Source organism: Pseudophryne corroboree, chromosome 6, assembly GCF_028390025.1.
Source record: "Pseudophryne corroboree isolate aPseCor3 chromosome 6, aPseCor3.hap2, whole genome shotgun sequence".
Taxonomy (NCBI): Eukaryota; Metazoa; Chordata; class Amphibia; order Anura; family Myobatrachidae; genus Pseudophryne; species Pseudophryne corroboree.
In genome coordinates, this window is record NC_086449.1 from 790,880,867 (window position 1) to 790,905,631 (window position 24,765).

General features: G+C 44.6%; 1 protein-coding gene across 13 annotated transcripts in view; it reads left to right on the top strand.

The window, feature by feature from the left end:
* Positions 1–24,765, top strand: part of LOC134933536 (protocadherin alpha-C2-like) — a 349,525-nt gene that overhangs the window by 285,839 nt on the left and 38,921 nt on the right. For all 13 annotated transcript variants that reach the window (XM_063928797.1, XM_063928798.1, XM_063928801.1 and 10 more), the window contains one exon: positions 11,433–11,521. In XM_063928797.1, coding sequence (XP_063784867.1) covers positions 11,433–11,521 — 89 coding nt within the window. The remainder of the gene's footprint in view (positions 1–11,432; positions 11,522–24,765) is intronic.

Below are 24,765 nucleotides of genomic sequence, written 5' to 3' on the forward strand. Positions count from 1 at the left end.
ATGTTTTGCAGTCATTCCATCTTTTGAGATTTCCAGCTGAATATTGTGGACATCAATAAAGGGAGAACCACCATTTACTTGCGTAGGATCGGAAATACACATTGGACCCTCGCTAGGTGGGATACCCGGCCAAATCCATGAGGAAATAGGTAACTATTTACCAAAGAGTCTAGATGCATATAATTTATCTGCATACTGCAGAAGGATCCTGTTGTCAGTGTGACCGGTCACAAGGACACGAATGGCATAATGTGTGCCGACACAAGTAACTAATTGTGGTCTAGAGACTGTCAGTGAGGCTCTGATTGATGTTTTAATTCGTGAAAAATTTCTTACATGTGTTTATATTGTGTTTATTAAATATATGAGAATTGTTTTTTATGAAATTACCTGTTATTGATTAATTTTTGAGCACTGTTTTTTCCACATTGTAACTTCCAGGTATATGAGAGACTGGCCATCTCTCACTTTATAGCAGCTTAGAGAATCAGCTCAGTAGCAGCGCCAGAACTTGTATTAAGTAATTAATACAAACTCCTTTTTTTATTCATTTTGACACAGCAAGATCAACCTGGTTTTGCAGTGTAAATGATTGCCACTTTAAAAAAACTGAAAAACCTTACCAAATCTCTCAGTTTCTGAAACTCTCACTCTATGACATTTGGCCCAAAGGGTTAGATGCGTCATCGCTAGAAAAGTGATAAAATGGAGAGAGAAAATGTGCCAGCCAATCAGCTCCTGCCATTTTTCAAAACACAGCCTGTGACATGGCAGCTAGAAGCCGATTGGTTGGTACTTTTTCTCTCTCCATTTTTTCACTCTCCAAGCGATGAAGCATCTAGCCCAAAAAGAGATCTACTGTACTGTAGGCAAATTGGCAAACAGGATTCAAAATGGAAGATTAAATTGAAAGTAGATAAATGTAGGGTTATTCATCTAGGGCATGGTAATTACATTCTTAGTTACACATTAGATAGAATACAACTGCAAAACAAAAAAAATGAGCAAAAATACTGTACTGAAGAATATTTATTTACTGTACATACTGTATAACTGAGTAGCAGCACACAACACCAGACAGCAGCTACAAAGGCACAGCAATTCCTTGGATGCAAAAGGAAGCTATAAATGTTTGTAATGCATACATAGTATTACTATAGCATGTCACTAGTTAGCCATGGTGGTCATTCCGAGTTGATTGCTCGTTGCCGATTTTCGCTGCGCAGCAATCAAGTGAAAAAACGTCAATTCTGTGCATGCGGATGGTATGCAGCGTGCATGCGCTAAGTACTTTCACACAAAACTTTGTAGATTTACACAAGCTCGAGCGACGTTTTTTCCTTGCTCGAGTGATCGTAGTGTGATTGACAGGAAGTGGATGTTTCTGGGCGGAAACTGGCCGTTTTCAGGGAGTGTGCTAAAAAACGCAGGTGTGCCAGGTAAAAATGCAGGAGTGGCTGGGGAAATGGGGGAGTGGCTGGCCAAACACAGGGTGTGTTTGTGACGTCAAACCAGGAACTAAACGGACTGAGGTGATCGCAGTCTAGGAGTAGGTCTGGAGCTACTCAGAAACTGCAAGGAATTATTTAGTAGCAGTTCTGCTAACCTTTTGTTCGCTATTCTGCTAAGCTAAGATACACTCCCAGAGGGGCGGCGGCCTAGCGTATGCAATGCTGCTAAAAGCAACTAGCAAGCGAACAACTCGGAATGAGGGCCCATATCTTGAATTTGGAGTAAATTTTTGGGAAACAATTGTAATGACAAAGGAGAACTTGAGATAGTCCAAGATAAGGATAAATATCACCAATTGAGCAGCTCAGAGGTAAAGAGGATCATGTCACATCCATATGGATTTAGAATTTTGCTACCATCAAGTAACTTCAGCATGTAGCGTCTACTCCATTAACTTCTAACATAGTTGCATGTGCCTATGTTACCAGCAGCAAAATACAAATTATTTCAAGACAGATCTAGTTGCTACTTGTGGCATGTACCTCTTTTCCACTGAGCCCCTCATTTGTGAATGGGATACAGATGTTTTTGAATAAGTATAGGAAGGAATTCTGTGCTATGAGATATGCAATTTCTTATAACGTAGTGAATCAATGATTTAGGTGCCTTTATATATTGAATTATTAGATAACATTATGGGGGTAATTGATCAAGTGGACTTACCTGGCTGCCACTTTTAGGGCTGGAAGGAATTTGTCACTCTAATGACCAACTGTTTTTATGCAGTTAATGTAAAGCCTTCACATGGCTTGGATGAAGTAGAATATACTGTATGAGCATTGAGCTTAACACTGTACCTGTGCCTTTTAGCATATCTACTAAATATATAACTATTATTATTACCAGTTATTTATATAGCACACACATATTCTTCAGCACTTCACAGAGAATATTTGGCCATTCACATCAGTCCCTGCCCCAGTGGAGCTTACAGTCTATATTCCCTACCACATGTACACACAGACACATTCACACTAGGGTTAATTTAGTTGGGAGCCAATTAACCTATCAGTAAATTTTTGGATTGTGAGAGGAAACCAGAGTACGTGGAGGAAATCCGTGTAAGCACGGGCAGAGTATACAAACTCCACACAGTTAGGGACATGTTGCGTATCGAACCTATGACCTCAGTGCTGTGAGGCAGTAATGCTAATCATTACACCATCCATATTGCTGTGTAACTAATCGCTCTTTAAGAACTATGATCAGGAAAGTAGGCAGTAGAGGTGAAAATAGATTCAAGTTAAATATCATAAGTGGTTTAACAGGACATGACTCTTTTAATCAGAACTATACAATGAAGTATGTGTACTGTAAGTGATGCTGTCAGTGGCATTTACTAAGCTGCTTGAAAAATATTCTTTACAGAATATATTTTTTTTATGAGGAATAATCGGTAAGGTCATAGAATAATATGTATGCTGTATTAACACAGCTGATTTTACTTTTTAAAAATGTAGGGTAAAAAAGAGTTTCTCTCTATCGCAGTTTCTCTCTGATGCCATTTCAGCAAATCAAAATGGGCGGATATCACGATTTTTGACCAATGGTAATTATTGCAGTATCCAAATAGATGGCGATTTGATTGGATGAAATTGGACCTGCGATCTCACAAAAACACATGGGATCAGGGATAAGTCCTCAATTCCATATGTTATCGCAGCTCCAACTGCGCCTTATCAATGCTTTGGGTCAGGGCCGTAACTACGTGTGTGCCAAGGGGGCTTGGCACACAGCGCAGTTGCCCTGGGGGCGCACGGCCAGCGGCATGTAATGAGTCAAATTGACTCATTACATGCCGCCTCTGTGACTGCGCCGTGCGCCGCGCTGGAGGAGAGAAGACAGGAGCGCCGGGCAGCGGAGGAGGAGGGAGGGGGAGCAGAGAGCCGCAGCAGCGCTATTTGATTGGTAGTAAGCGCTGCTGCAGCATCCCCCTCTCCTTCTGTATTGGCTGCCTGGCGCTGCTGTGGATGCATCCCAGCATCCACAGCAGCGCCAGGCAGCCAATACAGAAGGAGAGGGGGATGCTGCAGCAGCGCTTACTACCAATCAAATAGCGCTGCTGCGGCTCTCTGCTCCCCCCTCCCTCCTCCTCCTTCTCAACTGACTTCACACTGCACGGAGAGGAAGCTGCACGAGGAGCCTGTCAGCGGGGAGAAGGTAAGTATGTCTCTCTCTCTCTCTCTCTCTCCTGCAATGTGTAAAAAGGGGTCCCATCTGCTGCAATGTGTAAAAAGGGGTCCCATCTGCCGCAATGTGTAAAAAGGGGTCCCGTCTGCCGCAATGTGTAAAAAGGGGTCCCATCTGCCGCAATGTGTAAAAAGGGGTCCCGTCTGCCGCAATGTGTAAAAAGTGGTCCCGGCTGCCGCAATGTGTAAAAAGTGGTCCCGGCTGCCGCAATGTGTAAAAAGTGGTCCCGGCTGCCGCAATGTGTAAAAAGTGGTCCTGGCTGCCGCAATGTGTAAAATGTGGTCCTGGCTGCCGCAATGTGTAAAAAGGGGGCCTGGCTGCCGCAATGTGTAAAAAGGGGTCCTGGCTGCCGCAATGTGTAAAAAGGGGGACTGGCTGCCGTAATGTGTAAAAAGGGGTCCTGGCTGCCGCAATGTGTAAAAAGGGGTCCTGGCTGCCGCAATGTGTAAAAAGGGGGACTGGCTGCCGTAATGTGTAAAAAGGGGTCCTGGCTGCCGCAATGTGTAAAAAGTGGGACTGGCTGCCGCAATGTGTAAAAAGGGGGACTGGCTGCCGTAATGTGTAAAAAGGGGTCCTGGCTGCCGCAATGTGTAAAAAGGGGGACTGGCTGCCGCAATGTGTAAAAAGGGGGACTGGCTGCCGCAATGTGTAAAAAGGGGGACACTGTCTATTGTAATGTATAAAAGGGGCTCTACCTGGTGTAGTGGCGCTACTGTGCAGCGTAATTTGAATAATGGAGACTACTGTGCACCGTAGTGTGAATTGATATTATTTTGTTGCCACGCCCCTTCCTGTGAAGCCACGCCCCTATATATTTTTCGCGCGTCTACGGCGCGCACTGCGCCTATCTTGTACGGGGGGGGCGCCAATGTCAGTTCTTGCACACAGCGCTAAAATGCCTAGTTACGGCACTGCTTTGGGTGTCTGAGGCAGCCAAAGTGTAATACCCCTATAAGTGCTGACATTGGGGGTGAAAGGATGCCGGCATCAGGGATACCACCATATTCATATTGTGAAAACTTCATTATTTAGCGTCTGTGAGAACTGAAACAAATGATAAAAAAGTAATTTGTAATTAACAACTTACATTTGAGGTGTACTTACAAAATAGAAGATACTTATCTACCAGTTGTAATTCTTATGGATGGCTTTGTTAGTACAATCTTATTGATGGCTTTGGAAGGATGCAGTCTCAAAATGATTGACAGGCGGCGGGCACTCAGGGGGGCGGCAACACAGCATTGTGGGGGGGATTGGAGCAGGATGTAGATCAGCATGTTTCCTGTGACGGGAAACATGGCAGCGGTGCTCCTGAATTTGCAGCCTGTCTGTGTATGCAGGGGACTAGCACTATTTGCCGATTTCTGCGATGCGATTGCAATTGAATTGTGATTGCATTACTAGGCGGCACATCGCATGCTGGGCAGCCTTGACCTGTGCTGGGGGGCCCCCAGCATGTTATTTTAGCAGTAGCAGTTTTGCTTTTTTAGCAAAACTGCTATTGAAGCTGAATGAGGTCCTGAGATCCATAGTGATCACATCAGATAACTCTAGCAGGAGAATATTTACTTTTTTTTTGTATTTTAAATATTTCCTAGTATTAAAACACAAATGCTTACTCTACAGTGGTGCTAAAAATGGACTATGCAGGAAACAGACATAAAAGGGATGCAATCAAAATGCTGGCTGTCGGTATCCTAGTGGTTAGGATTCCGACGCCAGAATCCTAGTAGCTGACATTTTACTGGCAATTGGAATACCGGCACCCGCCCATAATTCCCACTCGGTTGGTGGATGCACGCCACCAACCAAGTGGGAACAGAACCTGTGACGAGTGCAGCGAGCCCGCAAGGGGACTTGCAGACGGCACTCCAGCAAATGGGATGCCACTGTTGGGATACTGACAGCTGGCATCCCCTTAGTATTACATACCAAATCCACATAAACTGTAGACAAAACAATCTGCAGATATAAAAAAAAAGGGGAGGAAGGGATTTGCTTATTAGACATCTTAAAATCTAGGAGAAAAATAGCAGAACTGTGGCAAGAATGGAGATTGAGACAATATAAAGTGTGTACCTCTGTATGGGATAAAGGTGTTGTTAGTAGGGCAGACTCTACTATTAGGCAGCTCTAGGCGGCTGCCAAGGGCGCCAGGATCTGGGGAGGCACCACTGAGTCTGCCTATAATGAAATGAAGTATGTTTCTGAAAGAAACATCTTTGTTGTACTTAATGAAAGTGTGGCTGTGGAACTTATAAGTCCCACTTTCGTTTGAAAAGCTGGGAAGTGGTTATTGGTGGTGGTTGGGGGTAGTAGGCTGAAGTTTTTCCTAGGGTGCTGAGAAACCTTGCACCGGCCCTGGGTGTTAGTAGAGTAAATACTTGTAAAGAGGTACTTATTATCAATTCTTTTTATCTAGCCTTATAAATTACAAGAGATGTGCGCAGGGTCTCATGTTTTGATTTTTGTTCTAATTTCATCGTTGTGTTTTGGTTTTGAAAATTCAACCTCAAGTTTTTTGGCATAGATTTGAAACTGAATCTTGGGTTTTGGATTTATTGAAAATGTTTAACAGCTAAAATCATGTCATTTTTGCAATTCAAAACCTGAAATTCGAATTTAATATCTGAATTCAAACCACAGGAAGATCCGAACTGGGACTCTGTTAGATAGAGATCCACAAAATGAATGTGGGTTCAGATTACTAATGAACTGAATTGCACATCTCTAAATTACCATATTTTGTTTGCATTTAAATACACTATTTCAGAATAGCATACGGAAGTTAATTAAACAGAACATGATTGGATTTGCGGCATACCAAGGCTTGTATAGCCTGAGCCATATGTTAGAATCATTCTTGTACTTTCGCGGCAGCAAAATCATAAAATATTGTCAAGTATGCAGTACTTGCTATCAGGGCCGTTTTTAGGGCTGGGTGAGCTGTGCAATCACTGCCATTTTGGGGAGGGACATTCACTAGAGGCAGGAGCCAGTGTCGGGACCACTAGAAAATGCTGGGACCCCAGCTGAGGAATGTGGTGGTGGCATGAAACACCTGACAACAAGCAGGTAGTAGTGGGGCATATTATGTGAGTAAACCCACATTATGAGGCATATTTTAAAGTGGCAGGGGATAACTGTGGGGCATATTATGGAGCATTACTGTGTGGGGCATATGGTGCAAGGGGTATTACTGAGTGGGGCATATGGTTAAATGTGTATTACTGTGTGGGGCATATGTTTCAAGGGGCATTGCTGAGTGGTGCATAATATAGTTCAGAGTGCATTACAGTGTGGGGCATAATATGGTGCAAGGGGAATTACAGTGTGGGGCATAATATGGTGCAAGGAGATTACTGTGTGGGGCATATGGCCAAGGGGCAATACTGTTTGGGTCATCATATGTTGCGAGAGGCATTACTGTATACTATTCACAGTGGGAGCCAAATTTTCTAGAAACAGGCCTGGTGGCTACAGTAGCTATGTCCCAACAGGGTCCGAGGTCTTTATACTGTATGATGCAATGCTCTGATGTACAGATGTGTCCTCATATACTTAGCATCTTTATGCCAAATGGTGTAAGATGCCTGGTGCAACTGAGATGCTCTGACACCATTAGCGCAGCAAACATTTCACTAGATACTACAAGGGAAATATATTAAGCTCCCATTTCCATTAAAGATTGCATTTTGGACGAAGATGCATCTCGGTAATTTTACTAAACGCAAAAACCGTAATGTTCGACAGTGTTTTACTAAACTCCTCCATAAAACACTGCTCTACATTAACGAATGACATAAACATCAGAAAACTAGAATTGAAGAAAAGCGGGAGCATAGTAAATTACTGTTTTTATTTTCAAAAAGTTGCAATCTAAAACGACCGATTCCAGCGGAGATTGATCTTGGCTAAAATTGGCTGAAACACGAATCTTAGTAAATTTACCCCTACGTCTTAGTCACATCATAACTGCAGCTAAACTAAAGCCTCTTGCCGTGTACCATAGATGCTAGGTTGTGACTTTTGTTGCAAAGCAACTAGTGCAACACAAGTACAGATGTGTGTTCATATGCTGCAGTCACACCAAGCAGCCCTTCTCGGTGCCCCAGATGCTAGCATTGGGCATAGTTTTTGCAGAAAATGCATCTTAGTCAAAAAGTGATTTGATATGCGACACAGCATAACATGTAAACATACATGTTGTGCTGTATGCACTATATGTGCTGGATGGTTGTCCCAGGAGTCTGCAGCCTTGGCGGCCATTTTCCCAGTGTTTTCTGCAGCTCCACAGACATCACTGGGCCGATGGAGCAGTAAGTATAATTAAATGGGTGCAAGGTGTGTGGTGTGTGGGACCCCCTGGACCCAGGGACCTGTGTACACCACACACCTTGCATCCATTATAGATATGCCATTGTGGGTGCCAGTATGTAGGTGTAGTTCTTGAAGTGCATGATACAAGCATTGCTTTTAAAGGGGATCCGGTCTGAAGATCGACAGTGTCTAGGTCGACAATGTTTAGGTCGACCACTATAGGTCGACAGTCACTAGGTCGACATGGATGGAAGGTCGACAGGGTTTCTAGGTCGACATGTGCTAGGTCGACAGGTCTAAAGGTCGACATGAGTTTTTCACACTTTTTTTTTTCATACTTAACGATCCACGTGGACTACGATTGGAACGGTAAAGTGTGCCGAGCGAAGCGGTAGCGGAGCGAAGGCACCATGCCCGAAGCATGGCGAGCGAATGCGGTGCACTAATTTGGGATCCCGGTCACTCTATGAAGAAAACGACACCAAAAAAAAAAAATCCTCATGTCGACCTTTAGACCTGTCGACCTAGCACATGAGGCAGCTCACTGAGGCAGCATAGGTTCAATCAACGTTTCAGGTGTCTTTATTAGCACCTTTCGTCAGGTGACACCTGAAACGTTGATTGAACCTATGCTGCCTCAGTGAGCTGTTTTTTCTAAAACCAATGGAGTGCCGCCCTTTATTCCACTTTATATATATATATATATATCTCTTTCAGAACTTTTTTACCTGAGAAACTGCCTTTTCTAACATAAATTTCATATCCAGGAAAAAGTGTCCCCATTTTACACAGTACGACAGGCAAGTGTCCCCATTCCCCATTTTACACATTGCGGCAGACAGGTGTCCCCATTTTACACATTGCGGCAGGAAAAAGTGTCCCCATTTTACACATTGCGGCAGGAAAAAGTGTCCCCATTTCACACATTGCGGCAGGCACAGGTCCCCATTTTACACAGTACGCTGGCAAGTGTCCCCATTTTACACATAGCGGCAGGCACAGGTCCCCATTTTACACAGTACGCTGGCAAGTGTCCCCATTTTACACATTGCGGCAGGAAAAAGTGTCCCCATTTCACACATTGCGGCAGGCACAGGTCCCCATTTTACACAGTACGCTGGCAAGTGTCCCCATTTTACACATTGCGGCAGGCACAGGTCCCCATTTTACACATTGCGGCAGGCACAGGTCCCCATTTTACACAGTACGCTGGCAAGTGTCCCCATTTTACACATAGCGGCAGGCACAGGTCCCCATTTTACACAGTACGCTGGCAAGTGTCCCCATTTTACACATTGCGGCAGACAGGTGTCCCCATTTTACACATTGCGGCAGGAAAAAGTGTCCCCATTTTACACATTGCGGCAGGAAAAAGTGTCCCCATTTTACACATTGCGGCAGGCACAGGTCCCCATTTTACACAGTACGCTGGCAAGTGTCCCCATTTTACACATTGCGGCAGGCACAGGTCCCCATTTTACACAGTACGCTGGCAAGTGTCCCTATTTTACACATTGCGGCAGGCACAGGTCCCCATTTTACACAGTACGCTGGCAAGTGTCCCCATTTTACACATTGCGGCAGGCACAGGTCCCCATTTTACACAGTACGCTGGCAAGTGTCCCCATTTTACACATAGCGGCAGGCACAGGTCCCCATTTTACACAGTACGCTGGCAAGTGTCCCCATTTTACACATTGCGGCAGGCACAGGTCCCCATTTTACACAGTACGCTGGCAAGTGTCCCCATTTTACACATAGCGGCAGGCACAGGTCCCCATTTTACACAGTACGCTGGCAAGTGTCCCCATTTTACACATAGCGGCAGGCACAGGTCCCCATTTTACACATAGCGGCAGGCACAGGTCCCCATTTTACACATAGCGGCAGGCACAGGTCCCCATTTTACACATTGCGGCAGGTGGTGGAGGGAGAGAGAGAGAGAGGAAGGGAGAGGGGCTGACTTACATTTGAAGCGGTTCTCGCCGCTCTTCAGCCGCCTCTCCCTCCTCGTCTGCGCGGCTCCGGGCTCCCCCTTCTCCCTCCTCCGGTGGGGTTTCGTGGAATGACGCGTTTGCGCCGTGATGTCACGACGCAATCGTGTCATTCCGCGAAACCCCGCCCCCCGAGCTGGGCACTCGGGAGAAGGGGGTTTTTAAAAGTAAGTGCCGCGGCGGGTGTTAGGGGGTCTCGGCGCCCCCTCCAATCTGGCGCCCAGGTCGCCTGCCCCCCTAGCCCCCCCCTAGTTTCGGCCCTGGTTATTCAGACCTGATTGCTCCTCTGCGATTTTACAGAGCTCTGTGATCAGATAGTCACCGCCCAGACAGAGTGAAAACCCGCCCCGTGCAAGTGTGCGTGCGGCTTGTGAAATTCAACTGCAAATTCATTCACAACTCACTCATCATCAAATGATTTTCCAGTCTCTGAAAGTCTGTACGTAGCCCAGGAGCCACTCCTACTGCGATAGAAACAGGCTGATCGGGGCCGGAGCTGACGTCACACACTCTCCCTGAAAACACTTGGCCACGCCTGCGTTTTTCCTGACACTCCCAGAAAATGGCTAGTTACCACCCCCAAATGCCGCCTTCCTGTCAATCAATTTGCGGACGGCTAGCGATAATAAAAGTCGCTGGATTTTTTTTAGCTGTTTGGCCTCACGCACGCGTACTACTATCTGTTTGCATGTGCAGTCGATTGATAATCGGCCGGCTTGCGAATTCGCACAACAGAGATCAGGCCTGAATTACCCCCTAAATGTTCATTAAATAAATCTTTTGTATTGCATTTTCCCCCTTTGATGGCAAGAATAAAGTCACCCCTGCCATGATGTTTGTACCTTTACCTTTTTTATTGCTGTTTAGATATGTGCTCAAAACCATTGAGGGGGTAGGAATGTTCTAAGTGTTGATCCTATGATAACTGTAGAACTCCCTGTAATACATATATTCAAACCATAGGAAGCCTACCCTCCATGCAAGTTGTCCAGCAAGCAATGAATGACTGTATTAACCAGCTATAACCTTGGCTGTGATATCAATAGAATGGTGAAGATTTTCTGCAGAGAGACTCCCATTTAGTTGCATGCCAATGGGAGAAAGATTATGTCCTTCCTCAGATCTCATCTGTCTTCATTGATTATGGACTACATATGCAATAATGATTTCTGATAGATTTATATAAGTTCTGATCAGTATTTTTAAACATACAGTAAAACATCATATTGAGTCAGTAATGCACTATTGTAAATGTTAAATAAAATACAGTCTGCGAGAAACTATAAACCATGTTCTATTTTATTTTCAATTCTTAAATCCTATAATCATCTTTATGTTAATAAACAGTGTATATGTCAGTCTTTATTTTGAAGATACACTAATTAATATTTAACCCAAATTATCTGTTTTGTACAGGGCTGTACATATCGAAGGAGCAGCAGTCTTACGTGGCGCAGCTGTAGGACTCGAACAGCAGTGGCCGACAGTATCCAGCGCAACACCAGGTAAAACACTACTGCAGTACAATAGGATATTTCCACTGCTTTGGGGTAAACACAAAAGCATTTTAAAGCAGCAATAGGTTTTAGAATATTCCCGGAAATTCATGTAGTATATATTGATTTCAGAAAACAGCGGGGGTTGTGTAATACATTCCTAGAATACGAGACAGACATAGGGGTAAATTTACTAAGCTCCCGATTTTGACCGAGATGCCGTTTTTTCATCAAAGTGTCATCTCGGTAATTTACTAAGCAATAATCACGGCAGTGATGAGGGCATTCGTAATATTTTGAAGTCCTAGGAAAAAAATCACGAATGAATACACCATCGGTCAAAACGCGGCTGTTTAAGTATGAATCTCGGTCATTTACTAAGAAGTGCAAAGCAAAAAAAAAAAAAACACTGCCGTGAAAAATTACAACTCGTAAAAAAGTGCTAAAAAAAACAGACCTTTTTTTTTTATTCGTGATTGGATAGGCATGCACGGATCCATGAGATCCGTGCATGTATATCAGTGGGAAGGGGTGGGAAAGTGCTTATTTTTTCAAAAAAAATTGCGTGGGGTCCCCCCTCCTAAGCATAACCAGCCTCGGGCTCTTTGAGCCGATCCTGGTTGCCGAAATATGGGAAAAAAAATGACAGGGGTTCCCCCATATTTAAGCAACCAGCATCGGGCTCTGCGCCTGGTCCTGGTCCCAAAAATATGGGGGACAAAAAGAGTAGGGGTCCCCCGTATTTTTAAAACCAGCACCGGGCTCCACTAGCTGGACAGATAATGCCACAGCCGGGGGTCACTTTTATATAGTGCCCTGCGGCCGTGGCATCAAAAATCCAACTAGTCACTCCTGGCCGGGGTACCCTGGGGGAGTGGGGACCCCTTCAATCAAGGGGTCCCCCCCCCCCAGCCACCCAAGGGCCAGGGGTGAAGCCCAAGGCTGTCCCCCCCCATCCAATGGGCTGCGGATGGGGAGGCTGATAGCCTTTGTTGTAAAAGAAAAGATATTGTTTTTAGTAGCAGTACTACAAGGCCCAGCAAGCCTCCCCCGCATGCTGGTACTTGGAGAACCACAAGTACCAGCATGCGACAGAAAAACTGGCCTGCTGGTACCTGTAGTACTACTACTAAAAAAATACCCAAAAAAAGACAAGACACACACACCGTGAAAGTATAATTTTATTACATACATACACACATACATACATACTTACCTTAAGTTCCCACGCAGGTCGGTCCTCTTCTCCAGTAGAATCCAAGGGGTACCTGTTGAAGAAATTATACTCACGAGATCCAGGGGTCCAGGCTCCTCGGGAAATCCAGGGGTAATCCACGTACTTGAAAAAAATAACAAAACGGTGTCCCGACCACGAACTGAAAGGGGCCCCATGTTTGCACATGGGTCACCTTTCCACGAATGCCAGAAACCCACTTTGACTTCTGTCTAAGTGGGTTTCTTCAGCCAATCAGGGAGCGCCACGTTGTAGCACTCTCCTGATCAGCTGTGTGCTCCTGTCCTCACTGACAGGCAGCACACGGCAGTGTTACAATGTAGCGCCTATGCGCTCCATTGTAACCAATGCTGGGAACTTTCTGCTCAGCGGTGACGTCACTTTAGGTCAACCGCAGGGCAGAAAGTTCCCATCATTGGTTACAATGTAGCGCATAGGCGCTACATTGTAACACTGCCGTGTGCTGCCTGTCAGTGAGGACAGGAGCACACAGCTGATCAGGAGAGTGCTACAACGTGGCGCTCCCTGATTGGCTGAAGAAACCCACTTAGACAGAAGTCAAAGTGGGTTTCTGGCATTCGTGGAAAGGTGACCCATGTGCAAACATGGGTCCCCTTTCAGTTCGTGGTCGGGACACCGTTTTGTTATTTTTTTCAAGTACGTGGATTACCCCTGGATTTCCCGAGGAGCCTGGACCCCTGGATCTCGTGAGTATAATTTCTTCAACAGGTACCCCTTGGATTCTACTGGAGAAGAGGACCGACCTGCGTGGGAACTTAAGGTAAGTATGTATGTATGTGTGTATGTATGTAATAAAATTATACTTTCACGGTGTGTGTGTCTTGTCTTTTTTTGGGTATTTTTTTAGTAGTAGTACTACAGGTACCAGCGGGCCCGTTTTTCCGTCGCATGCTGGTACTTGTGGTTCTCCAAGTACCAGCATGCGGGGGGGGCTTGCTGGGCCTTGTAGTACTGCTACTAAAAACAATATCTTTTCTTTTACAACAAAGGCTATCAGCCTCCCCATCCGCAGCCCATTGGATGGGGGGGAACAGCCACGGGCTTCACCCCTGGCCCTTGGGTGGCTGGGGGGGGGGACCCCTTGATTGAAGGGGTCCCCACTCCCCCAGGGTACCCCGGCCAGGAGTGACTAGTTGGATTTTTGATGCCACGGCCGCAGGGCACTATATAAAAGTGACCCCCGGCTGTGGCATTATCTGTCCAGCTAGTGGAGCCCGGTGCTGGTTTTAAAAATACGGGGGACCCCTACTCTTTTTGTCCCCCGTATTTTTGGGACCAGGACCAGGCGCAGAGCCCGATGCTGGTTGCTTAAATATGGGGGAACCCCTGTCATTTTTTTTCCCATATTTCGGCAACCAGGATCGGCTCAAAGAGCCCGAGGCTGGTTATGCTTAGGAGGGGGGACCCCACGCAATTTTTTTTTAAAATTTTACAGTGTTTAATTAAAAAAAAAAAAAATAGAACCCCAGCACGGATCACACAGATCCGGCCGAGATTAATTGTAAAAAAGTCGGCAGTGTTTTGCTAATCACTGCCGTAAAAAACACAAAAAAAACACGAATGACATCGACATCGGAAGAAAAGAAAAACCCGAATACGACAGCTTAGTAAATCCATCGCAACAAATTCAAAAAGTTGCAGTTTTACACTTTCGATGTCATTCGTGATTGAACTTTGACCTGAAACGGGAAAATACGAATCTTAGTAAATTTACCCCATAATGTCAGTGAGTCCACCACTGTCTTTAAAGAAACAATCAATTATGAGGCTGGGTTTGCCATATAGATGATCGCCACTTTAAATTTAGAGGCAACTTGCTGAAATCAGGGTGGTTCCATATTGCTATCCTGTTATCCTATCAGAATACTAGCAGGGCCACATTACAGTATTTTGTGTCTTTATATTTCATGCACAACCCAACCCAGTAAACTAGACAGAATTCCATAGTATTGTTAACAGTTTGGAATACAGTCTGGTGATGAATATACTGTACTATTGGGGTCATTCCGACACGTTCGCACGCAGCGGTTTATTGCTGTGGTGCGAACGGATATGGAATGCGCATGCGCGGCGGCCGCAGTGCGCGTGCGCAATGTTGCCCGGCGACAGGGGTCACCAGGTTACGTCGCGGCTTACATAGGAAGCGGTCGCAGAGCTGACGCAAAGAAGATTGACAGGAAGAAGGCGTTCCAGGGTGGATCCGGACCATTTCGAGCCGTTTTCGGGGAGTGGTGAGTAAAACGCAGGCGTTTCCAGGAGAACGGAGGGCGGATTTCTGACATCAAAGCCGGCTCCAGCATCACATAGATCGTCACACAGGGTAAGTAGGTATAGGCCTAATCTTCTATTGCTTTAAAGTTTTTTAGCTTAGCAGGGCTGCACAAGCGATCGCAGCCCTGCTAAGCTAAAATACACTCCCCCATAGGCATGTACTAGTTGATCGCAGCAGCAGCAAAAAGTTGCTGGCTGCGATCAACTCGGATTGACCACCTATGTGCGTGCGACCCATAACTTCATGACTGTTGTGGCAGGATGGTATCAGGATCCCAACGCTTGAGAGGCCAGCAGTCAGAATACCAACAGCGGCATCCCGACACCTAGTTGGTAAGGCTACTATCCCTAATCCCTAACCTCCCTAACCCTAACTATCCCTAAGTCACCTTTCCCGCAGCCTGACCCTAGCCCTCCCCGATGATACCTAATCCTAACCCCCCTCTGAAGCCTCATTCCCTGTAGGTTTCAGCTCAGTGCAAGTGGCACATAACACTGCCCCCTTTAAGAAGAACAGCAGAGGGGATGACAAGTGAGACCATCCGCTCAGTGGCCAGGGCACAGATCTAAATGGTGGCCAGCTTTGAGGGTAACATTGCACATTTTACCTTACTGTCACAGAGAGGTGGAATTTCACATTATTGCTATTCCAAATCAGCCTAAATTATGTTCTTCAACATTTACAAAGTAAAATGATTGACTTGACATATTACAATGATCTCTTTAAAATAAAATAATATCTAGTACAGCATCAGACATATTGATATTTTAAACAACTGGCATGCCTGATGGATCTGCCCCCATTCTTTTGCATAGTGGCTATGATGGTGTGCAGGTAGTTCTTTCATGAGCTATTGAAGTATAAAGTGTAATTCGTGGCGACACATATCCTATGCTTATTTGCTTGATATAATTGGAGTGTTATGTAACAGCACAAATGTAAAGTGCGCTTGTTGCTGCCTCACAATTTTTATTTCTAACCTCATTAAACATCTTGCCACTTTTTTTCCAAGAATCCATGTGAGAGAAATGCTCTGAGCCAGAGTTAAGAGCTGTCTCCTTTACTGCTGACTTCAGTTGAAATAACATGATTAAAAATACATGAAGTCGGTGTTAAACTTACAAGCAGAGCGTCTGTCTTGCTGTTCTCCTCTAGCACTTAACATTTCTATCTTGTTTTGCTTTTCTCCATCACTGCTGTATTTAATTTGAATGCATTCTATTTATGCATCTCTCTCTCCCTCCCCCTCTATTTCTCTCTCTTCCTCTCCCACCCCCACTCTCTCCCTCTCCCCCCCCCCTCTCTCTCTCTCTCACACACACACACACACACACACACACACACACACACACACACACACACACACTCTCAATATCCTCTTCCCTCCCAGCTACTTATTTCCCTAGAAGGCAGGGGTTGGGATGGCATTCACTTGCTGCTCAATGGGAGTGTGACCCTTGGCTGTGACATTATAGCCAAGGAACCATGGGGGTAATTCTGAGTTGATCGCAGCAGCAAGTTTGTTAGCAATTGGGCAAAACCATGTGCACTGCAGGGGAGGCAGATATAACATGTGCAGAAAGAGTTAGATTTGGGTGGGTTATTTTGTTTCTGTGCAGGGCAAATACTGGCTGCTTTATTTTTACACTGCAATTTAGATTTCAGGTTGAACACACCCCACCCAAATCTAACTCTCTCTGCACATGTTATATCTGCCTCCCCTGCAGTGCACATGGTTTTGCCCAACTGCTAACAAAATTCCTGCTGCGATCAACTTGGAATTACCCCCCATATTACCAATGTAGTAGCAGCTGTCAGCTTCATAGGTTAAATTCTACAGCTGCTTCTCCTCCATAGCAGCATCAGAGGCATTAAAAGTAAAACACTGAATGAAACTATAGATAGGCTGTATGATGTGTTGCAATTATATTGTGATACAATACAACCCACCCCACGCTGTTATGCATGATTACTATTATGGTAGGATAGCTCTTCCTGTCATGGTGAAGTACTGACTTCCAGGCAGTGCCCGAAGTGGGGTGATATATGATGGTATGAGTTACCATCACTTTTTCTCCCTGTTTCATTTTTGAAAGCTCACAGGGGATCAGCTGGGTGTATCTCAGCCACAGAAAATTAGACCCCTTCCCCCAACCAGACTCCTATGTCAACAGGCTCCCATTGGATAGATGACAGAGCAGTCTGGGGGGGGCAGACAGATACATCAGGAGGGTCGCTGATTGTTCTGTCCTGGCAGCAAAAATCTACTACAGCTGTGATACACTTAGCTGATCCCAAGGGAGCCTACTGTTCCCACCAACTCCTGACAATATTCAGCAGGAAGTGTGATCAGGTAGTATGGAGAGTGAGTTGCAAGGGCTGAGAGAGGGAAGCAGTTAGTGAGAAGTGCAGGGGATGATAGAGAGAAGCAGGTAGTGAGAAGTGCAGGGGATGATAGAGGGAAGCAGGTAGTGAGAAGTGCAGGGGATGAGAGAGGGAAGCAGTTAGTGAGAAGTTCAGGGGATGATAGAGAGAAGCAGGTAGTGAGAAGTGCAGGGGATGATAGAGGGAAGCAGGTAGTGAGAAGTGCAGGGGATGAGAGAGGGAAGCAGGTAGTGAGAAGTGCAGGGGATGATAGAGGGAAGCAGGTAGTGAGAAGTGCAGGGGATGATAGAGTGAAGTAGGTAGTGAGAAGTGCAGGGGATGATAGAGGGAAGTAAGTAGTGAGAAGTGCAGGGGATGAGAGAGGGAAGCAGTTAGTGAGAAGTGCAGGGGATGATAGAGAGAAGCAGGTAGTGAGAAGTGCAGGGGATGATAGAGGGAAGCAGGTAGTGAGAAGTGCAGGGGATGATAGAGTGAAGTAGGTAGTGAGAAGTGCAGGGGATGATAGAGGGAAGTAGTTAGTGAGAAGTGCAGGGGATGATAGAGGGAAGTAGGTAGTGAGAAGTGCAGGGGATGATAGAGGGAAGCAGGTAGTGAGAAGTGCAGGGGATGAGAGAGGGAAGCAGTTAGTGAGAAGTGCAGGGGATGATAGAGGGAAGTAGGTAGTGAGAAGTGCAGGGGATGAGAGAGGGAAGCAGTTAGTGAGAAGTGCAGGGGATGATAGAGGGAAGTAGGTAGTGAGAAGTGCAGGGGATGAGAGAGGGAAGCAGTTAGTGAGAAGTGCAGGGGATGATAGAGGGAAGTAGGTAGTGAGAAGTGCAGGGGATGATAGAGGAAAGTAGGTAGTGAGAAGTGCAGGGGATGAGAGAGGGAAGCAGCTAGTGAGAAGTGCAGGGGATGAGAGAGGGAAGCAGTTAGTGAGAAGTGCAGAGGATGATAGAGGGAAGCAGGTAGTGAGAAGTGCAGGGGATGATAGCGGGAAGTAGGTAGTGAGAAGTGCAGGGGATGAGAGAGGGAAGTAGGTAGTGAGAAGTGCAGGGGATGAGAGAGGGAAGCAGTTAGTGAGAAGTGCAGGGTATGATAGAGGGAAGTAGGTAGTGAGAAGTGCAGGGGATGATAGAGGGAAGTAGGTAGTGAGAAGTGCAGGGGATGATAGCGGGAAGTAGGTAGTGAGAAGTGCAGGGGATGAGAGAGGGAAGTAGGTAGTGAGAAGTGCAGGGGATGAGAGAGGGAAGCAGTTAGTGAGAAGTGCAGGGTATGATAGAGGGAAGTAGGTAGTGAGAAGTGCAGGGGATGATAGAGGGAAGTAGGTAGTGAGAAGTGCAGGGGATGAGAGGGAAGCAGTTAGTGAGAAGTGCAGGGGATGATAGAGGGAAGCAGTTAGTGAGAAGTGCAGGGGATGAGAGAGGGAAGCAGTTAGTGAGAAGTGCAGGGGATGATAGAGTGAAGTAGGTAGTGAGAAGTGCAGGGGATGATAGAGTGAAGCAGTTAGTGAGAAGTGCAGGGGATGAGAGAGGGAAGCAGTTAGTGAGAAGTGCAGGGGATGAGAGAGGGAAGTAGGTAGTGAGAAGTGTGGGGTGAGATGAAAGCAGGGGCTGTAAGGGTAGCAGGCAGTGAGAGGTGCAGGGGGTTAGTAAAGGAAGAGAGAGATGCAGGTAATCAGACACAAAGGAGAGCATGTGCCATGTGGGGAGTGAGGGGTTACCTGTGATGGAGAGATGTGTAGAAGAGAAAGACAGACTAGGGAAACAGGTAAGAAAAATTAGAAATGACAGACATAAGAGAGAGGTGAACAAAGCAGGGGACACATAAGAGAGAGAAACTGTAGGACTAAAATAGACATTAAGGATAGGTGAACACGGGGTGAATAGTGGTACAACATAAAATATATTTAATATTATACTACATATTGCTAAAAGCATCTAAAATGCAGCTCATGTTATCAAAATCCCAAAAGCTTCTAGGGGCCTGGAGGGAATCCTGGCCGTAAGATTAAAATTTTCATAATCCCACTCCTAAATTTCCACTTCAAGCATTGCTTCCAGGTTTATAACATGGGAACCCTAATGCTGTGGCGGATGAAAACGGATCCAAAGTATCCCTCTCTGGGGACTTGTTAAGAAAAAAGATTAGGGCTTTTATACCATTGCCTATTTGGATCAATCTCTCAACAGTTTCTGGAGTTTAATGCATATGGTACATTGCAGCCCCATAGAATTTTATAGGGCTTGTGTGCCTTATCTGCTGTGGACTGGTTTAACATGTATGGTGATTCATTAGTATTGCAGTAAACCTCAGAAAATTGCAGTTTTTAGAGGTTTTAGAGTATTTTTAGTAATGCTACATTCTACTCGTTATGTCAGTGTAAATTGGTATTGATTGGTGTTATGCTGGTTTATCTTAAATCCAATGTGATGCTTGCCATAAATGGAATGTGATGTCATTTTAATGGAGATACAGTATTATCACTAATGTTTGTTAGGTCAGCAAACTGGTTGGTGTTTGTACAGTATATTACACAATCCCAGTATATTAACTTATTAATATGCCTTATTAAACATCACAGTACTAAAAGAATAGGTAGAAAGGAGAATCCCACTGAATCTATAGATATCTATACTTCCAAACAGTTTTCTCACTATCACCATCCTTTTTCCTAGTAGACTCCTAATGCCTTTAGATTATATAATGCCACCAATATATTGTCATTGTTAATCTAAATAAATAATGCCAATATATTGCTTGATTTCAAACCCTATATTTTTGGACAGATTGAGCTTAATTTAGAGCACACAGTGAACCAAACCAGAAAGTTCAGTTTTGCACCTTGACACAACCATGTAGCACTGTGGTGGAAGGGTGACTTTGAAACATACTTTCCTAATTTCTCTGAATGTTCAGTAGACCCACAAATTTTTAGGAGTCTTTCAGGACTCATGGGAGGATAGATCAACTTTGGATCCCACCCCTTTACCCAGTAGAGTCAAAGAAGGCTTGATTACATGATCTGCAGCTGATTGTGCCATCATTACCTCATCCGCAAAGGCTCGATAGCAAAAAACACATAGTTGTGAAATAAAGGGTGAGTCATGCAAAAAGTTTTGCCCCGGCACTTTTGTAATGACTGACATTAAGCTTCTTTGTAAGCCTGTAGTACCAAGGTTGTGTCCAAATCTAATTGTGTTGCATTTACATGAACATGCTATAACTGTATTCAATCTAAACTTGACTACAACGTCCTGCTCCTGTTCTGCCAGTACAGTATTGTATGCAGTACAGTATAAGGATATGCAAGCCAAATTGAAAAAATCTACAGTATACTGTATAAGAACATGGGCAAGCTGTTTTGGTGCCCATTCACAATACGGAAACGTGTATTTTGTGTACAGCAATAAAAAATACTCATGTTCAACTCTATTGAGTCCCTAGGATATATTTACTAAAAATTGATTTGGGTCGATTTTGAACAATTTTTGGTCAATGTTTGGTCGATTTTTGATCGATTTTGTGTTTCAGGGTCTAAGTCACACATTTACTAACAGATGCTTTTTGGCATCATTTAAAAAAAATGTAAAAAAAATCATCTGTTAGTAAATGTGGGATTTAGGGGTATATTTATTAAAAGTCGATCTGGGCCGATTTTTGATCTATGATAGGTCGATTTTGTATTTCAAGGTCTCAATCCCACATTTACTAAGAAATTATTTTTTACATATTTGTTTTTAAATAATGTCAAAAATCATCTAATAGTAAAAGTGGGGTTTAGACCAGGGGCATTTCAATAGAGGACGGGGTCCATGTGCCCCCTCCTCTGCACGGCTCAGTATTCTCCGGAATTGTGCCGGAGTCTACTGTGCATGCGACCGCTATGTTCCGGAGACCAATTTGACTACTAAGTATGCGCATCAGCTATTTTGGAGTGCAGCACCCAATGCTGGACTCTGCAAAGGTAAGTATTGAAATATGGATGCAATGTGTGCGGTGTGGGCCCCCTCTGGACCAAGGGACCGATGTGCACTGCACACATTGCACCAATTATAGAACCGCCAATGATTTAGACCCTGAAACACAAAATTGATCAAAAATCGAATAAACATTGTGGGGGGGGAAAAAATCAAAATTGACCCAAATCGATTTTTAGTAAATATACCACCAATATGTATATTTTGCAATACAGGATGACATCATTGTTCACAAATTTTATTCATGACATCCGTATCTCCATTCATATAGATATATATGCACTGTGTGGTCACCAATTCTGACAATGTATTATACAGCACAAAATTACACTATTATTTACAATTATTGAACTTTTAGAGACTGGTAAATGGAAACAGATTGCTTTCCATAACAAAATGTTAGTATTATAACTTTCATGTTAGTCAATCATTTTATTTCCTTAAAATGCTACAGCTGTCTTCTCAGCAAAATAGTCCAGGGACGCTAATAAACAAGAACACTCATATATCATTCATGCTACCATCTTACTTACTAGAATTACATATATTGAAATCTTGGCATGGGCTGAAAGATTTTATTGATTGGCATTCCATATAATCACATTATGCACAAACACAGGGCTGGAGATAGAGGAGATTCTGAAAGTCTTGTAATGCTGAGGTTTTATTCTACACTGAGAACTTCTTTTAAATCTTTATTGGGAAATACAGTAAGTCAGCATAAGGTCAATCCATCATGCTTACTAATGCGATGGTATGCACATTTGAGTCTTTTTGTAAACCATGGATTGCGTTCTGTTGTACCTTGAAATATTAAATTACAAGGGACTGAAAACAAAGTAAAAAACAGCAAATTAGGATTTTCCTTACTTTTAAATCTTTTTTTCACTGCATAATAGTTTTAATACATTTTTGAAAATAATAAAGGAAAAAGGGATACAAAAAGAAGAAAAGGGATGGGAAAGGGTTTGGGGGCCACAATGCCCCATAGCCCCAACCCCGTGACCCAACTCCTGCTCTGCTCTGACAGGCAGAGCAGAGCTGGGAGCTGGCCCCTCTGATCAGCTTTGTGGTCTAAATAGACTTTATGCGCGGACTTCTTCTAACTGTGTGAAAAGGATTTGCACATACTGTACAGAGCTTTTTCGCAAGTTCTGCCCCTGCATTTTGCAGTGTATCCAATTATCGCACAGGTTCTCAAACTCAGTCCTCAGGACCCCACACGGTCCATGTTTTGCAGGTCACCTGTAGATTTTTCAAATTTGACAGTTGGTGATACACAGTGCAGCTGCTGGGTGACATGGAAAACGTGAACCGTGTGGGGTCCTGAGGACCGAGTTTGAGAACCACTGAATTTTTGCAATTCCGTTTTGGTTGTATTTATCACAACCCATTCATATATGAGATGCGGATTGTGATAAATATGTCCTTTAAACACTTACAGAATGCATTTATGGAACCAGGCATATTCTTTAACCGGGTTGGGTATGCGTGACCAGTGGTAGGAATCCCATCGGTCAGCATACCAACGCTGGGATAAATGCTGGCGGAATGCCGTCAGGTTGGTGAGCACAATGGAGACCCTTGCGGGCTCGCTGCACTTGCCACGTTGCGGGGACCTTTTTTTCGCTGTGCTCGCCACAGGTTCTATTCTCACTCTATGGACGTCATGGACACCCATGAGTGGGAATAGACCTGTATGTCGGGATCTTGCGTGTTGGTATTTTAAGCAGTCAGAATTCTGGCGTTGGGATCCTGACCGCCGTGATCCTGACTGCTGGTAACATAACCGTATTCCCTTTAACCTTATCAAGCAGGAAATATAAATCCCATGTACAGTACTAGACATTATTATTATTGAAAATCCCCAGGTTTATGCTGTACCGGCAGCCGGGATCCTAATGCCGGGACCTCGGCCACAAAATGTCGGTGGGGGCGAGAGCACGACGAAGCACCTTGTGGGCTCACTGCACTCGCAACACTGAAGGCTCGGTGGCAAGCTGCGCTCACCACAGGTTCTATTCCCAATCTATGGGTGTAATTTACACCCACAAGTGGGACTAGTCCCTGCTAGTCGCATGCCGACTGTTGGGATTAAGAACCTGTGGGATGTTGGGGTCAGTATTGTGACCGGCGATCTTCTGACCGCCGGTCACATAACTACATCCCGGTGATGAGATGTTAACAAAGAGCAGTTCTCCTTCTTGACCGCTAATAAACAATTGCCAACTGAGGGGTCTATTTACTAAGCCTTAGATGGAGATAAAGTGCACATAGATAAATGACCAGCCAATCAGCTCCTATCATTTTTCAAACCCAGCCTGTGGCATGGTAGTTAGAAGCTGATTGGCTGATACTTTACCTCCGTCCACTTTATCTCCATTCAAGGCTTAGTAAATAGACCCTTAAGCCAATTAATAAAAATGTATACAGTATACTACTTCTACTTCTAAAATGCTACAGACAAGGCTAACATTAGTGTCAAAGTACAAAAAATTGTATAATCTAAATTTTATTTCAATATCAATTTCGTGTCAGACACTAAGGGGGGTATTCAATTGTTTGAAAAGTCAGTTGGGTGTCTGTTTTTTCCTATCTAATAGACAGGAAAAAACAGACACCCAACCGACTTTTCAAACAATTGAATTCCACCCTAAGGGTGTGATTTGGAGATGTATGTATGTACACCCTAGTTTACGTACATCTCTGGTGATGCTGCACCTACCTGCACATGCAGAGGACCTGTTCTGCGCATGTGTACAATGGGTAGTGTGTGATTGTCAGGCTGCCGGCATTTGGGGGTGGGAGGGTAATATGCTGGGCAGCATTCCCAAATATGGGGGCATCATCTCTATTTTCTGGAGGTGGCAAGGCAGATTCCCTGCCCCCTGCAACATGAACAGCGTCCCATTCTGCATAACCTGAGGTTTTCTCAGATGACCAATGTTAACACAAGGGATCTGATGCTGACGCAGCAGCGGATCACACAATCACGCAGCAGGTGTCTATATACTCAAGACGCCTCCTGATGCTTTTGCATATTTTTGTATAGCAGCTGCATCCAAAGACACAGCTGCTTTACGAACTGTATCGGAATTAGGGGGACAGAAGTGCAGAAGTGAGCCAGTAGAGAAGTTGCCCATGGCAACCAATCAGCATTGACGCAACATTTACAATTTGCATATAATATCAGTACACAGAGCAGCTGATTGGTTGACATGGGCAACTTCTCCACTGGCTCACTTTTCCACTTTTATCACTGCTTAGTACATATCCCCCTTAGGCCCTAAGGGAGTTATGTAATAGGTTTTGTGTTTAAGGAACTGGCGTGTGTTCAGCAAGTATGCTATTCAGTTTAAAGCAGCAGTTAGTTACAAGGCTG